Source organism: Rhincodon typus, chromosome 15 (assembly GCF_021869965.1).
Source record: "Rhincodon typus isolate 14 chromosome 15, sRhiTyp1.1, whole genome shotgun sequence".
Lineage (NCBI taxonomy): Eukaryota > Metazoa > Chordata > Chondrichthyes > Orectolobiformes > Rhincodontidae > Rhincodon > Rhincodon typus.
In genome coordinates this window covers 53,445,719-53,462,113 of record NC_063346.1, presented here as the reverse complement: position 1 = coordinate 53,462,113, position 16,395 = coordinate 53,445,719, and the positions used below count along the sequence as shown (strand labels likewise).

General features: G+C 40.5%; 1 protein-coding gene across 6 annotated transcripts in view; it reads right to left on the bottom strand.

Annotated features, from left to right (window-relative positions):
• The window catches only part of ndrg4 (NDRG family member 4), a 156,300-nt gene that overhangs the window by 31,042 nt on the left and 108,863 nt on the right, over positions 1 to 16,395 (bottom strand). For all 6 annotated transcript variants that reach the window (XM_048605742.1, XM_048605744.1, XM_048605743.1 and 3 more), the window contains 5 exons: positions 14,693 to 14,813; positions 13,098 to 13,160; positions 3,834 to 3,894; positions 2,648 to 2,734; positions 222 to 278 (listed from right to left, as the gene is read on the bottom strand). In XM_048605742.1, the coding sequence (XP_048461699.1) occupies positions 222 to 278; positions 2,648 to 2,734; positions 3,834 to 3,894; positions 13,098 to 13,160; positions 14,693 to 14,813 (389 nt within the window). The remainder of the gene's footprint in view (positions 1 to 221; positions 279 to 2,647; positions 2,735 to 3,833; positions 3,895 to 13,097; positions 13,161 to 14,692; positions 14,814 to 16,395) is intronic.

Below are 16,395 nucleotides of genomic sequence, written 5' to 3'. Positions count from 1 at the left end.
ATTTGGCCTGCTGTGTTCGTCCAGCTCTACACCTTGTTATCTACATAACATTTAAAGCAGTTTCTTTAAACCAAAATCAATAATCAGATGTTGACAATCCAGTGTCTGGGCCACCATCTTTCAACCTGTCCCATCTTTACTGCATTACAATGAAGAAGCTTTTCTATTAGGTTATCAGCTGACATGGCAGGGCCACTGATTCTCATGAAATATCTGTTTACCTGACTGCAGAGATGCGACAGGACGGTGTCAGGAAGTGAGCTGGTCAAACCTGAGAGCTGTCAACAAAAACAAAGCAGCAATAAGTTTGACTCCACGTTCCTTCGTCTCCATGTATTCCCCACTCCTCCATCCCATATTGACATTAACTCCAAGCTAAAAGTTACAGACAGGCCATAAATGTGAACTTCCAACTCCTCTACATTGAAAACTGAAAAAGAACCACTCATTCAGACTGTTGATTCTGAAGGAACTTACAACATTTACCATAATACGTAAACCATCTGATCCCTTTGATTAGATGCCAGCCTGGGTATTAATACACTCCTAGGTATCCATTACTCAATGGCCTGCATTTTTTGCAATGATGGAAAAGTTCTTTGCAAAGGTGACAAGTAAGCCTGCAAATTAGAACTCCTGTCCCCAAAAACAGCATATACCATTTTCTTGGAGGCCAGAATGGGGCAGGTTGGGTTCCACACATGAGCGTTTTAAGGAAATAGTTGCCCATAGAAATCAGCAGTTGCCTTCACTCCTATGTGATTTGGTAACACGGGTATCTGAAACAAGTCATGCTTAGACTATACCTGGGAGGAGTAGGTCTTAACTTTGTGGATTCACTTAGATAAACAGGGTACCTCAGAGAGGTAAGGCATATAAACAGTCATAGAATTGTTGAATCCCTACAGTGTAGAAACAGGCCCTTCGGCCCAACAAGTCCACCCCGACACACAGAGCATCCCACCTCGACCTACCCCCTAATCTACACATCCCTGAACACAACGGGCAATTTAACATGGCCAACCCACCTAGCCTGCACTTCTTTGGATTGTGGGAGGAAACCGGAGCACCCGGAGGAAACCCACGCAGAAACGGGGAGAATGTGCAAACTCCACACAGACAGTTGGCCAAGGGTGGGTGGCACTGCGAGGCAGCAGTGCTAACCACTGAGCCACCATGCTGCCCTTTGATACCTTTGGGGGTGACAGGTGCCCTTTGGGGAGGTCAGTTTGCTGTTTCACCTTGTCTTCTTGACATAAATCTGAAGGCTACAATGACTAGATTAAATTGCATGACTGATTTCACAAACTCCCACCATCACAGTAGGATATCTGCCATTTCACACTTTGTTTTAAAATGTGATATGATTTATTACTGTCATGTGTACACAGGTACAGTGAAAAGTGTTGTCTTAACAACTTTACTGGCAGATTGTACTATACAAGTGCATGAGGGTAACAGAACAGAGTGCAGGATATAGTGCTACAGCTGTTGAGAAGGTGCAGAGAGCGATCAACATTAACATCTAAGAAGTCCATTCAAAAGTCTCATAACAGTGGGGAAGAAGCTGTTGTTGAATCTGTTCACACGTGTATTCAAACTTTTATGTCATCTGCCCGATGGAAGAGGGTGGAAGAGCATATAACCGGGAAAGGTCATTAATTATGTTGGTTGGTTTCCAGATGCAGCAGAAAGTATAGATGAAGTCAATGGATGGGAAGCCGGTTTGCGTGATGGACTGGGCTCCTTTCACAATTGTCTGCAGTTTCTCGCAGTCTCGACAGCAGTTGCCATACCACACTGTGATGCAGCCAGATAAGATGCTTTCTATGGTGCATCTATAAAAAGTTGGCAGTTTTTATGACATGCCAAATTTCCTTAGCCTTCTGAGGAAGTAGAGGAAAGCTCCAAGTACTTATAGACTCTACCAAGTTAGGCTACGATTTCCCACGTTTTTTGTTCCAAACATTTATGATCTTCAATTAAGTGTTTCAGGCTATAGGGAATTTGTAGTTGAAGGAAGATAAATGTTACGATGTGTTATTAATTAATGGTTTTGAAAGAAATAAAGACAGCGATAGAAATTTGGAACTTTCAACTCAACATTAGTTAGATGGAGGATGTAAGCAGTGGATAGAGAGCTTGATGTAGCATAGTTGGCATGAAAGGGGCTTGGCGAGTGTTTTGGGTTGTGAGGGGTAAGGACTGGAAGGATGTTTTTTTGCTTTATTGCTTTTCTTAAAAATTTCATCACAATGACTGATCAACAAACCATGTTTTCCACCCATCTTGCCTCCGCACTTGCTCTGGAGTCACCCAGCCTGATTGCCAGGGAACTCCTGTCACCTACAAACAAAAAATCCAGCTTCAGGGGCTCTTACTCTCAGGTTGAGTTTGCACAACCGTGAAATGTTCCAAGTTGGGAGCAAATATTCAGCCCGTCATTAGAATAATAGATATTGGTGAATGAGTCTCAGACTAGAATCTAATGTATAAAAAAAACACCTAAAGCCCTCGGTTTAAATTCCAATGATCCTGACAGAATTTCAGAATGCCCCGACTCCTCCTTTCTGGACTAGCTTGATCAAAGACCAAGATAATAATTAATAACACTACTAGTTTCGGTTCACTGGTTACCACCACTGACCTTTGTTGCTGCCCAGTCAATCCAGCCCTTTCCACAGGGGTCAATATTGATGAGGACCATCCCCTCAACCATATCTGGGAAAATCAGCTGAAGGAAAGAAGGACAGTTAAGTGAATCCAATGTGGTAGAGAGAGTCTAACATGACAAAGAGGGGTTAGTGTGATAGAAAGTCAAGCCAGACTTGGAGACATCAGAACAAAAGGGAAATATCAGCTCAACAGGTGACACCAACACAACGGAGTTATAGAATCATGGAGTCATAGTCATACAGCACGAAAACAGGTCCTTCAGTCCAACTCGTCCACGCTGACCAAGTTTCCCAAACTAAACCAGTCCCATTTGCATGAACTCAGAGCTTGAGAACTAAATAAAATTAGCAGCAATATACGAAGGAATAAATAACACATTTGTCTGAAGTTGCTTTGTCCACTATTTTAAAAAGGGATTAGTCTACTCAAAGTAAGTAACATACCCCAAGGAATTTTATACAAAACCATTTGTTACTAGTGCCACATAGCATGATTTCAACTGGCACATAGAAAGGCACTGAGGGTGACCATATAATTCAGCAAGCTAACCTATCATACTTCGTTATGAGATGCAAAACATAATTTAAAAAACAAAATGTGCTGAAAATGGCCAGTGACTGACTCATTCAGTACCTGAGAGAGAAAGTTTTCTGATTGGGATAAGAGTGAAGAGCAGAATTCTAACCATTCACCAGAGCAAATGGAATACTTTTACCAATTCCATAAACAAAGCTACAAGTGAATCATAAACATGACAGCCCATTGCTGGGATTTTGTAACACAGTATAACCTTGGGCTGAAGCTGTGTTACACATTGGTTAATATGGCAGTAGAACAGTTGACAGTATGTAACTGCAGGAGAACACCAAGTTAACAGTGATATATCTTCTTCAAATAGGGTCACAGTCCTTTCCCTGTCTACTGATGAATGCGGTGACCTACAGTCAGGAGTATAGACCAGGAATACCTAGGTTCAATCTTCAGTTTCTGTTAGCCACTAATCCTAGTCAGGACAGTGATGCTGGCTCGCTACCTGGCTGTGAGAAATGGGGATGGGAAAGACGGAACAAATAAAACGAAATAATTTAATTGTAAGTGAATTTTACAAATCCCTGGAACACATCTTGTCAACTACAAAGAAATGATAGGACACTCACAGCAAATTTGGCAAGGATATAGGCTCCAGCTCCCACTCCAATCCCAACAACACTTTTAAATCTACAGGGAAAAAAGACATCAGTATTCAAATAAATTATGTAAAATACCTGGTCTGCTATGTCTGTATACATGCAAGATCACGTGGCCAGGTCACCATCCAAAAGGCACACATGCATTTGGGCTGCATAGCTGCATACTTGGCATGTATCCAGGTGATAATCCATTATGCCAGGAAGTACCTGACCAATCCTATGCACATGTGTCTGCATCCCATCCAGTATAACCACCTTACAGGAGTGATCCATTATACTAACTTCAGTAAGTACCATTGATAAGTGTCATGTCCACACGACACAAACAGAATTGTGTTCTTTCAAACTATACTGTTTTCTTTAACTTTAAAAATGCATTCTTGATGGATTTAAAATGGGTGCTATTGAACACAGAATGGACAAGATGGCGGCTTCTAGAAATTTCCAGCAACTGCCAGAACAAAAGCTAACTCATTATCTTTTGGGAATCTCACATCTCCCATTTGCATGAGCAGTTTAGTGAAACTCATACAAAGGAACTCTGTGACCAGCTCTAAACAAAAGGAAATCAAAAATCATCATGGCTCAACTGGTGCTAACAGTCTACAGCAAACTCCTACAGCAAATATTGGTTTTTGACAAGAGACATAAAAAAAAACTTAACTTTGTTAATTTGAATTAGTTTAAATAATTTAAAAAAGGAACCCTGTCACAACTGAAACTTCAAAATTTAGAAGATCTTTAATTATATAGCTCTGAACACTTCCCAGACTGCTTTTTAACCTCAATAGATAACAACCAGCTTCATGCTCATCTTAATCCCACCTCTAATATCAATCTCTCTCGAAACTCAATTTCCGGGAATAATCCTGTATTTCGCTGGTAAGTGAACTAATTCTCAGTCTATGAGAATCGTATTACTGTCCCTGCATCTGAGCTCCTACAAAAAAGGAATTCTGCTAGACCAACCAACTTCAAGGACCTTTACTGACTCATATGAATTAATACCTACATTTTTTAAAATCAAACCTTTTTGAAATTGTAATTTCTTTTTATTCCTCTTTCTTCCTTATATGCTTTTATTGGTAAAAATGATCGTGGGGAAAGAATGCCGTGGTCCCTTTAAGATCTTGAGCTTTGTCTGTGCCTGGAAGTTTATAAATGCAGGTGCACAGAGAGTGCCCGAATGTAAACATTTTGTATAGAACAGCCAAACAGCACTTTTTCCAAGACAAGAAGTTTGAAGCTGGCCAATTAATTTAAACAAAGCACCTAGATACAGAAAACGAATTGAATTTAAATCTGATGGTGTTGACAACCTGAAACCAATCAAGAATTTGATTAGTAATTACGGGTATAAAAGACAAGGGCATTTGGAAAACCAGACGAACCAGCTACCACCTGCAGGGTTAGCACCATTCAGCTCTCAGAGAAAACCCATCTAATTAATCAAAGGTACCATGGTATTTTAGCTCAAAGTCCTCATTGAAGAAATTATAGAGATAAAACATTCCTGACAGCAGAATTAGCAGAAGAAAGGTGTTTGTGAAGACAGCGGAGATGACTGAATATTCCAGAAGACAGTCTGTTCGAACTTGGAGAGATTAAGTTATAATTCATTGTTCTCTTATTAATTGGGTTTATTAGGTGGGACTTGTGTTTATTTGAACAGTATTCCAGTAGAATTTATAAGTTAGGAAGTAGTTAGCAGTCTAAGGGGGAATTGTCGGTTTGTTAGTAATTCTGTTAATTTGTTCATTGTTGTGTTAAATAAATAAATTGATTCTTGTTACTTGTAAACTGGAGATCAGGGATTTTCTTTCTTTTAACCACCCTTTTAATAGATTTCAAGGAGAAAGGTGAGCTTCTTTGGGTGTTTCGAGGACAATTATTAGAAGGGAACCTCTAATCCCATCATAGCAGATTGCGGCTTGTGTTTTAGTTTAATTATCAGAGGGGTTTGGCCTTTTCCCCTTCCTAACAGGAATTGTGAAATTTATCCCCCAGGTTTGAAAGTTTGAATAAACTACTCTCTAGTTTATAACCCTAAAGAGAATATGTTGCTGGTTATTTAAAAATTGGACTTCACAGACAGAGGGTCTGGAGGGAACATAATATGACCTACTTGAAAAGGAAAAAGAAATAAAAATAAGAAAGCAAAATTAAAACTTACTCAATTATGGAAAGAAAAGGAGGACAAAAAAAGACAAAATCATAGAATCCCTACAGTGTGGAAGCGGGCCATTTGGCCCATCGAGTCCATACTGACCTTCCAAAGAGCATCCCACCCAGACCCAGACCCACAACCCTGTGTTCCCCAGGGCTAATCCACCTCACCTGCACATTCCTGAACACTATGGGCAATTTAGCATGGCCAATCCACCTGACCTGCACATCTTTGGACTGTGGGAGGAAACTGGAGCACCCGGAGGAAACCCATGCAGACAAGGGGAGAATGTGCAAATTCCACACAGGCAGTTACCTGAGGCAGCAGTGCTAACCCACTGAGCCACCATGCCGCCCCAATTAAATGCATCTTATCCTCCTGTCCCATGAAACAAGCAAAAACATTTTATCCTCTTGCTTTTTCTTCACCCCTCTCGGTCTCTTCATTCCATCCAATTTCACCCGAACAACTTGCCCTTTGTGCCAATTCCTACCCAAAGAAATGCTTTCAGCTTCGTGAGTGGGAATTTTTATTGTGTTGACAATTCCCACCATGAGGGTCAGGCACACCATCTGTAGCAATAAAATTAAAGTGGGAGGGGCTTTGAGGGAAGGCAGGCCTGGACCGTGCTAGTTAATGTCAGCAAACACAGCCATGTTTTAAAATTGTCTGAAACTCTAAAGATTGAGACCTATGCTGACTGCTGCAATGGAATAATACTGACATAGGGTGTGAACTCAAATCCAGCCTCTACCGTGTCCTCTGTGTTGGAGCCTTCATTTAGGCTGTTTTTAAATCTGTTTTAAAAAAGTGATCCCACCTTTAAAACACTTACCTCCACCTCTAAATTTTCCCATAAAAGTAGATTTACTGTCTGCACTTACTATGCCAAGACCCATCAGGATCTTATGCTTCAATCAAGTCACCTCTTACTGTTCTAATATCCAGCAAGTACGATTCTCACCTGTTCAACTTTTCCTCATAATTCAAAGCACTTGTTCCAGTTATTAGTCTGGTTAGTCTTCTCTTAAATGCCTCCTCTAATGCATCTACATCTTTCCTTAAATAAGGTGACCAATAGAGATGGTCTTACCAACATTCTGCATAACTGAAACATACGACTTTTGTATTCAATTTCTCCTACAATAAATTATAGCTTTCCTGATCACTTGATGTACTTGCATACTAACTTTTTCTGATTCAATCACCAGGACACAGATTCCTCTGCATCCCAGAGCTCTCTGATCTCTCTTCATTTAGATAATATGTTTTTTATCCATCTTGCCAAAATGGACAATTCAAAATTTCCCATATATATTTTTCACGTTATCAGCCATTCACTCAACTGATCGATACCGGTTTGTAGTCTCTTTTGTCCTCTTCACAACTTCTCAGCAAACTTGGCAACAATACCTTCAATCCCTTCATCCAAGTCATTTATTTAAATTGTAAAGATTTGAGATCTCAGCACTGATCCCTATGGCGCACCTACTAGTTACATCTTTCTAACTTAAAAAAACCATTCATGCCAACTCTACATTGTATTTGCCAGCCAATCTTCTATACATGCCAATATGCTATCCTCTATACCATAAGCTTTTATTTTCTGCAATAACATTTGATGAGGCACTTTATCAAATGCCTTCTGGAAATCTTGGGAAAGTACATCAACCAGTTCCCCGCTATGATCTCTTTCTTGATAGCTTCTAACATTTTCCCTTTTGACTGGTGTTAAGCTAACTGGCCTGTAGTTTACTGCTTTCCATCTCCTTCCTTTTCTGAATGGAGGAATTACATTTGCAACCTTCCAATCTAATGGGACCACACCCCAATTCAAGCAAGTTTTCGAAAATTAAAACAAATGCATTGACTATCTCACTACCCACTTCTTGCAAGACCCTAGAATGAAGTGCATCAGGGCCTGGGCAATTATCAGCTTGCAGCTCCAATAATTTACTCAGTACCACTTCTCTGGTGGTTAAGAGTTTCCTCAAGTTCCTGCCTCACTTCCATTTCCAGATTTATTGCTGATTTTGGAATGTTGCGTGTATCCTCTAAAGTGAAGACTGATGCAAAATGTAGTTCAATTCATTTGCCATTTTCTTTTTTTCCATTATTAATTCTCTAGTCCCACTTTCTATAGATCCAATCACTTTGTGAACTCTTTTCTTTTTACAATATTTGTAGAAACACTTTCTCTGTTTTTACATTTCTCGTGAGCATTCTCTCATGCTGTAATTTCCCCCTCCTTAAGTTTTTCATCGTTCTTTTCTGTTTTTTAGATTCTGCCCAATCCTCCGGCCTGTCATCGGTCTTTGCACAATTACATGCTTTTACTTTAAGTTTGACACTATGTCAACACTTCCAGTTAACCACAGATGGTGGCGCTGTTCTTTGAATTTTGTCTCATGCTTTGGAATAAGTGTAAATCTATTTATTCTGCAATATTCCCTTCATCTCTACTGCCCTATCCTTTAATTTGCCAATTAATTTCAACTAGCACTGTTTTCATATCTTCATAATTACCCTATTTTTTTTTTAAATAGTCTTGGACTCACACCTTTTTCTTTCAAACTGGAAGTAAAATTCAATCTTGTTATGGTCGCTAATGCCTAGGGGGCACCTTCACTATGAGACCATTAATTAATCCTGTCTTGTTGCACAATACTGCCTAGTATAGCCTGTTCTCTGGTTGGCTCCAAAACAGGCTATTCTAAGTAACTCTCTTGAGAACGTTATGTGAATTCCTCATTGAAGCTACCGCTGCCCATCTGACTTTTCTAGTAGATATATGGATTAAAATCCCCCATAATTACTGCCAGGCCTTCCCGACAAGTTCTCATGATTTATTCTTTTATGCTCCCCCCTCCCACGTGGTTACTTTTAAAGGCCTGTACACCTCTCCTACTTATACTTCAACTTAATTTGCTAATTCACTTTAGCTCAATGTTTCATGTCCTCAAATTCCCCTTCTTCCTTCTATCATTCCTATCTTTAGCATACTGTTTCCAAATTGGTTTCCTGAATTTAGGTTATCCCCCTCTATTGTGCCAATACCGTCATTAAATAAAAAAGCCCCCCTTCCACTTGTTCCTAGCTCTTGGCCTACCTCAATGCCCCACACTTTTCAAGATTCAGGTCACAATTCATGTCGCCATGCAGTCATGTCTCTGCAATGGAGACCAGCTTCAACTTATTTATTCATATTTAAGCTCGCAGTTCTTTGTTTTGTTTCAAATGTTATGCACATCCGGATACAGAGAGTTTAGTTTTATCCTCTGGTTCCATTTTTATCTATCCATTGTCAAAGAATCGCCCGTAATGATTTATCTTCTTGCTGCCACACTGTTACCACTGATGATGTTTCCAATGGATCTATTCTTGGTGTTAATGTATCAAATGCCTGCATTGCTATAAAATTAAGGCATATAGAGCAGCAGTTATGTCGTAAAAAAATACTATCCATGAACCTATATGGGAAGGAGACTGGCTCCTGCTTTTTTCCTTTTCCAAATAGAGGTTTACAACATTATCACTTCATCCCCTTAAATTTCTCATCTGCATGCTTCCCTTCAATGACAGCATCTGAAAACACAGCATTAGTTTCCATATATATGCTGAGGACACTCAGCTCTATCTGACTACTTCTCCTCCTCACCACTCTCAGCTCCTCCATTCTCTCTAACTTCTGTGACAGCTTCTCAAACATCCAGTATTGGAGAAGCTGTTGTCTTGAGTCCTCACCAAAAACGCAATTCCCTAATGATTGATTTCATACCTCTCCATGGCAACTAACAGAGGCTGAACAAGACCAATAGGATATCATATTTTGCCCCAAACTGAACTTTCAAGAACATATCTATGCCATCAGAAGATCATCTATCACCTCTATAGCATAGTCTAAACCCAATTCGGTCTCAGCTCATTTAGTTTGAAGTTCTCTAGCCTTGCACCTTTCCTATCTCTGTAATCTCCTCCATCCTTGCAAACATTCAAAATATCTGAACTCCTCTAACTCTGACCTCTTGTGAACTCTCAGTTTTATTCAATCCATCACTCATTGCTGTAACAGAAACAAAGTTGCTGGAAAAGCCCAGCAGGTCTGGCAGCATCTGTGATGGAAAAAACAGAGTTAACGTTTCGGGTCCAGTGACCCTTCCTCAGAACTCATAGCTGTAACTTCAGATGTTAAGGCTCTAATCTCTTGCATTTCCTTTCTAAACTTCTAGGAGTCTCTTTCATCCTTTAATATGCTCCTTCAAACCCACTCATTGAGCAAGCTTTTGATCAGCCCATTGAATTTTTCCTTTAGGTTGTTAAAGCAAGACAGCATTATGGATCAAATTTTATTACATTAAAAAGGTTTACAGGAGGTGGCGTCATAGTGATAGCATCAAATAGACTGGTAATCAAAATGCCCAGACTAATACTTTGGGACGTGTGTTCAAATTCCACTACAGCAGATGGTGAAATTTAAATTTAATTAAATCTGGAATTAATAGCTGGTGATCAGAAAACCATTGCTGATTGTATTAAAAGCCCATCTGGTTTATTAATGTCCTTTAGGGAAGGAAATCTACCCAATTAGTATTAATCAGGGGAAGTGAGAGAAGCACGTAGCAAGGGCAACTTCAACCTGCACATAGACTGGGTGAACTGACCAAGCACTAAAGCTGGAGAATGAGTTTTCAGAATTTTAGGGATGTTTTTAAAGCAGTATGTAGAGGAGTCAAATAAAGGATATATTATTTTATACCCAGTATTAAGTAATGAAAAAGGGCTAATTCACAATCTTGTTATAAAAGAACCTTTAGGGATGATTGATCACAATACAATAATTTAAAATTCTACGTTTGAAAGTGATGTAGTCCATTCTGAAGCAAGGGCATTACATTTGAATTAGAGAAATTATGAAGGGATGACGCACAAATTGGCTATGCTGGATTGGGATAATTCAATAAAAGGTATGACCGTACGTAGGCAATGGATAGTCTTTAAAGAACTATTACATCACTTGTAGCAACTATACATTCCTTAAGATGCAAAACTCTAAAAAGGTCAATCAACAATGGCTAAGTAATGAGTTTAGCAGCCTTAAAGTAGATAAATCAAATTGTCTGCATGGGGTTAATCCCAGGCTGTTGAGGGAGGAAAGGGAGGAGGTAACAAGGAACTTGGCACAGGTAAGGTGCCACAGAAGTGGAGGGCTGCTAACATTATATTATGATTAGGTATATAGAGCAATGGAAGTAAATGGAGTTCAGGTACAAAGTAGCCATGATCAAATAGAATGACAAAACAACTCAAGGGTTTAAATGCCATACTCCCAAAGCTATTTCCTATGGAACGGTTCCATGTGCAACAGTTTATCATATGAAGTTGAAAATAAGTTACACAAGGTAACACATTGGCCTTGAACCCAATTTCCAGTGGAACACAATTCATTACAAAACGACCATTATGAACATGACCAGACAGCAGAAATTCTAACTGATGGGGCCTTGAACATTCAGTTTCTAATCTGTGCTTTGTCAAGTTACAGCGTACATTTCCGGCCACACTTGTATAGGAAGCATGTTGTTAAACTTGAGAGGATGCAGGACATTTTTACAAGAATTTTGCAGGACCGGAGGGTTTGAGTTATAGGGAGAGGTTGAATAGGCTGGGGCTTTTTCCACTGGAACACTGGAGGCTGAGGGGTGACTTTATAGACGTTTATAAAATCATGAGGGGCATTAGAAGGGGCGAATAGCCAAGGTGTTTTTTCCTAGGATGGGACAGTCCAAAACTAGAGGGCATAAATTGAAGGAGAGAGGGGCAAGATTTAAAAAAGGACCCGAGGCGTAACTTTTTCACGCAGAGGTTGGTGTGTGAATGGAACGAGCTGCCGGAAGAAGTGGCGGAGGCTAGTACAATTACGACATTTAAAAGGCATCTGGATGGGTATATGAGTAGCAAGGGTTTAGAGGGATATGGGCCACATGCTGGCAAATGGGACTAGGTCAGATTGGAATGTCTGGTCGGCATGGATGAGTAGGACCGAAGGGTCTGTTTCCACGCTCTATGAATCTATGTTGGTTAAGAGCTGGAAAAAGATTGGTGACCTCACAGGGGACAGTTATGATTGGGAATCTCAACAACTCTTGATCTAGTCGGATGCATTCTGCACATTCTGAAGAGTTAAGGGATCACAGAGAACCTGAAGAAGTAGCATTACATACTAGGCTCTAGTGCTACTTAGAGAACCTGGGTGCTTAGCAACATAAAGTTGGCAACTGTAACCACAAAAATGGTCTGGATTGGGTGGGAAGTTAAAATATCAGAAGTCTGAAACTAAACTTAGCCTGAGCACTTCCAGTTTTCTAGAGGGGAAGTGACAGCAGACACCCAACACATTCGCAGAAGGCAGGTTGCAATTTAATTGCAATTAACCATGTTATTAATATTTACAAACCAATATACACTTACTTCTGGTTAGCTTAGTTTCTGGGTCTCGCACAACCCAGTGGCTAAAGAGAGGTGAGAACTGTTGGATCCAGGAAGTAAGAGCCTCTCTAGTTACCTACAAGATCCTACTTACTCCTTCATTTACAAATGGTGATGGGATACCCTGTGACACAGTATGACCTTCACCCCCAGTATTAGCCTGGACTGTCCTAACTCCAGCATCTTAACTGCTCTAGACACTGACTGTCCCCATTGCAGCCTTCTCGATCTCTGCCTTCACCGGCCTCGCTGATGATGCATGAATCCAATCTTTGCCCAGCCACCTCCCATTTTCTAGAGTTTGTTCCTACTTTGAAAACAACTCACTGGCCGACTGTGGCCTCCCCAATCTTTCCTGGTTCTGAATTCCAGATTTACTCCGATGACCCTGTTCCTCCAGGTTTCCTAACTCTGAACCAGAAATCCCTACTCAACGCACCCTCACCTCCACACTAACACCAGCCTATAGCATTCAGTAGATACTGAGTGTTTATCAATATGTAATGTTTATTAAAGTTAGTGGACTCCAGGCTAAATGATACTGTATACAAGAAGACAGTTAATATAGGACAACTCACCCAAAATGTTGAACCACACTTGGTAACATAGCAGCCAGCTGGTCCATGGTCGGGAACTGGTACCTGTGTAAAAGACACAACGTGTAAAAGCAATTAGTGACAAGAATACTTTCTATACATCAAATAGCATAGATGGAGGAATTTGAGACAACCATGGTGACAGGAATCAGGAGACAGACACTTAACAGTGGATAGAAACAGAAGTTCCACATGAACTGGCTTGATCTTCTCCCGTAGATATTCTGGAGAAATAGCTTAACATATCATAGGTGCTATTTCACTTGGTTATAAATTGACTCTCTGCCAAAGTTAATGTGAGGCACTGGGACAATCCCACCCATAAAAAACTATACTACATAGGACTTGGCATCACAAACTGCCAACAGCATAGTCCAAAACTCAAAAATCCTACTTCACTGAGGCTGGTAACTTTGCACGTGCTACGTGTTCCAATAGATAACCAATGAATGGCATATGGGACAGTGTATCACTGGCAACAGAGGCAAAGTTTGGATAGGCAGCCGGAGTTGTAACGTACGTTGACGCACAGTTTACAGTGTCTAGTGTATAACAAAAGTGACAGTCATTGCATAACTACAACTTGGTAATCTAACCATGGGCTTCATTCATAAAATGTGAGTTAATTACAGGCCACAATCATGGTGTTCAGATAGTTTACATACATAAAGTAATGAATATCCAGGAAAAGAATGTGGTCCGCACTACTTTGTTTCCTTTGTTTTTTCATGGGATGTGTGTGTTCCCAGCAGGTCCAGCATTTAGTGTTCATTCCTAATTACCCTTGAACTGAGTGGCTTGTTAGGTCACTGCAGAAGGCAGATAAGAGATAGCCATATTACTGTAAAACTGGAATGACTTGTAGGCCTGACCATGAAAGGATGGAAATTTTTCTTCTCTAACTGGTCAACCAGTTGAGTTTTTACAAGTCGGCAGTAGTTCCACGACACCTTGCTGAGATTAGTTTATATTCCGGATGTATTATTTATTTAAATTCCCCCAGCTCCTGTGGGGAATTTCAAATCCACAGCATTGGTCTGGATCTCTGGGTTACTAGTCCAGTGATATTGCCACTATACCACCACCTGCACCATAATGCCACAGCATCATCTGTGTTCTCTTTCAAGTCACTGATCATCCTAATGTGGTCAGATACCCTCGTTCCTTCATCAATGCTGGGTGAAAATCCTGGAACTCAGCACCTATCAGCATTTTAGGAAGGCTTATACCACAAGAACTATTTAAGAAGGCCCACTACCACCTTCTAAATAGGCAAAGGTAATAAATACCAGATCTTGCCGATGACTCTTACACCAAAGAGTTAATACAAATGAAGGAAACTTGGGAGTCACTCACAAGAGGTGTCAAATCAAGAGGTTCAGATGGGTTACACATGGAAAACAGATACCCTAAGGGATATTACAACTAGAACATAGGAGAGGAGAGTGGATGTTATGAAATCTGGAGAGAGATGTTTGGGCTATTTTGAACTACAACTTCACTCTATTATACACTATGGGACTGAATAAAGAATTTTAAGCTGATGTGGACTGACACAATAAGTCAGTGGGACTCACCCTGAAGGAAACTGCGAGGCATTTGTCTGCTGACCTGGAGCATCGATATGGCACACGACAAAATGCTTGGTGATTTCCTGCATGTCCTCAAAGTTGAAGAATGTGTTGAAGCAGAGTTTATCTGAAAAAAAAAAATCAGAGACTCCATAAAACTCACCACTGGGAGTTCCTGAAGGTACCAGAAGATTGAGAAAAGCACTTGGTCAGTAATAGTGGACCAGGAGATGCAAGACCAATACAACCAATAATCTTATTTCCACACAACTATGTACCACAGCAACCAGGTAGAATTCAAACATTCTTCCTACAACTACACTTAATCCCAAAGTTCCTCAATTTGACAGTTGGTAACTATATAAAAAAAAATGTGCCACTAAATCTCCCCCATTCCCACACTTACCAAGTCAAACTAACCCCAAGGCCATCCACTGACCTAGTCCTGAACCTCTTTCATGGAATTCATTGACTGAGCCAGAGTTTATTGCCTTTTCAAGGGCATCAAGGGATAGGCAAAGGTGAGCTGATTCTTGAATCACTGCATTTACTGTAGGTAAACCCACAATACTATTAGGAATGAAGTTCCAGGTGTATGAACCAGTGACACTGAAGGAACACTGATATATTTCTAAGTCAGAATGGTGATTGACTTGGAGGAGAACTTGCAGCTGGTGGAGTCCCCATGTATCTGCTGCCCTTGCCAGTCTAGTTGGTCGAGGCCTTGGGTTTGGAAGGTGCTGTCGAAGGAGCCTTGGTGAATTTCTGCTGTGCTTATTGTAGATGGTACACACTGCCGCTATTGAACATCAGTGGTGGAAGGAGTAGGTGTGTTGGCAATCAAGTGGGGTGCATTATCTGGATTGTGTCAAGCTTCTTGAATGTTATTGGAACTACACCTATCCAGGCAAGTATGGAGTATTCTATCACACACCTGAATTCTGCCTTGTAGGTCATGGGCAGGCTATGGGGAGTCAGGTGGTGAGTTACTTGCTGCAGGATTCCAACTCTCTAGCCAGTTCTTGTAGCCACACTGTTTATATGGCTAGTCAAGTTCAGGTTCTGGTCATTGTGTTGATAGTGAAGGATTCAGTGATGGTAATGCTATTCAGTTAATGGGCAAGGGCTGGATTGTCTTTTGTTGGAGATGGTCATCGCCTGGCACTTGTGTAATGTGAATAGTACTCTAGTTTCAATGCATTTCTCCTAATGTCCTCTTCATGCTCATATTTTCCATGAGACCAACCTTCTGCTCCCAAGAACTGCTGACCACTTAACTTTCCTTCCTGGCTTCATATTTGCGGTCACCATTTCACCTCCTTAAAAATGCTTGACTCCTTTGATCTGTAAACTATTACCATATCTCTGATCTCACTTTCATCTTCAGGGTCAATGTATGTTGTTATCTTCCAAATCATATCCTGCATTCCTACAATTATTTCTTCAATCAGTCAGGTTTCCAACCCTCCTACATCACCAAAATGCTCCTAATCAAAGCCACAGGAAGTACAATTGTGACTATAATGAACTATCCTTCTCAACATGTTCAAACTCCTTGCAGCATTCGACAGAATTAATCACACTAATCTTCTTCAAAGTCTGGGGACTCTACTATTGGTCCAGAGATATTAGGAACTGCAGATGCTGGAGAATCTGAGATAACAAGGTGTAGAACTGGATGAACACAGCAGGCCAAGCAGCATCAGAGG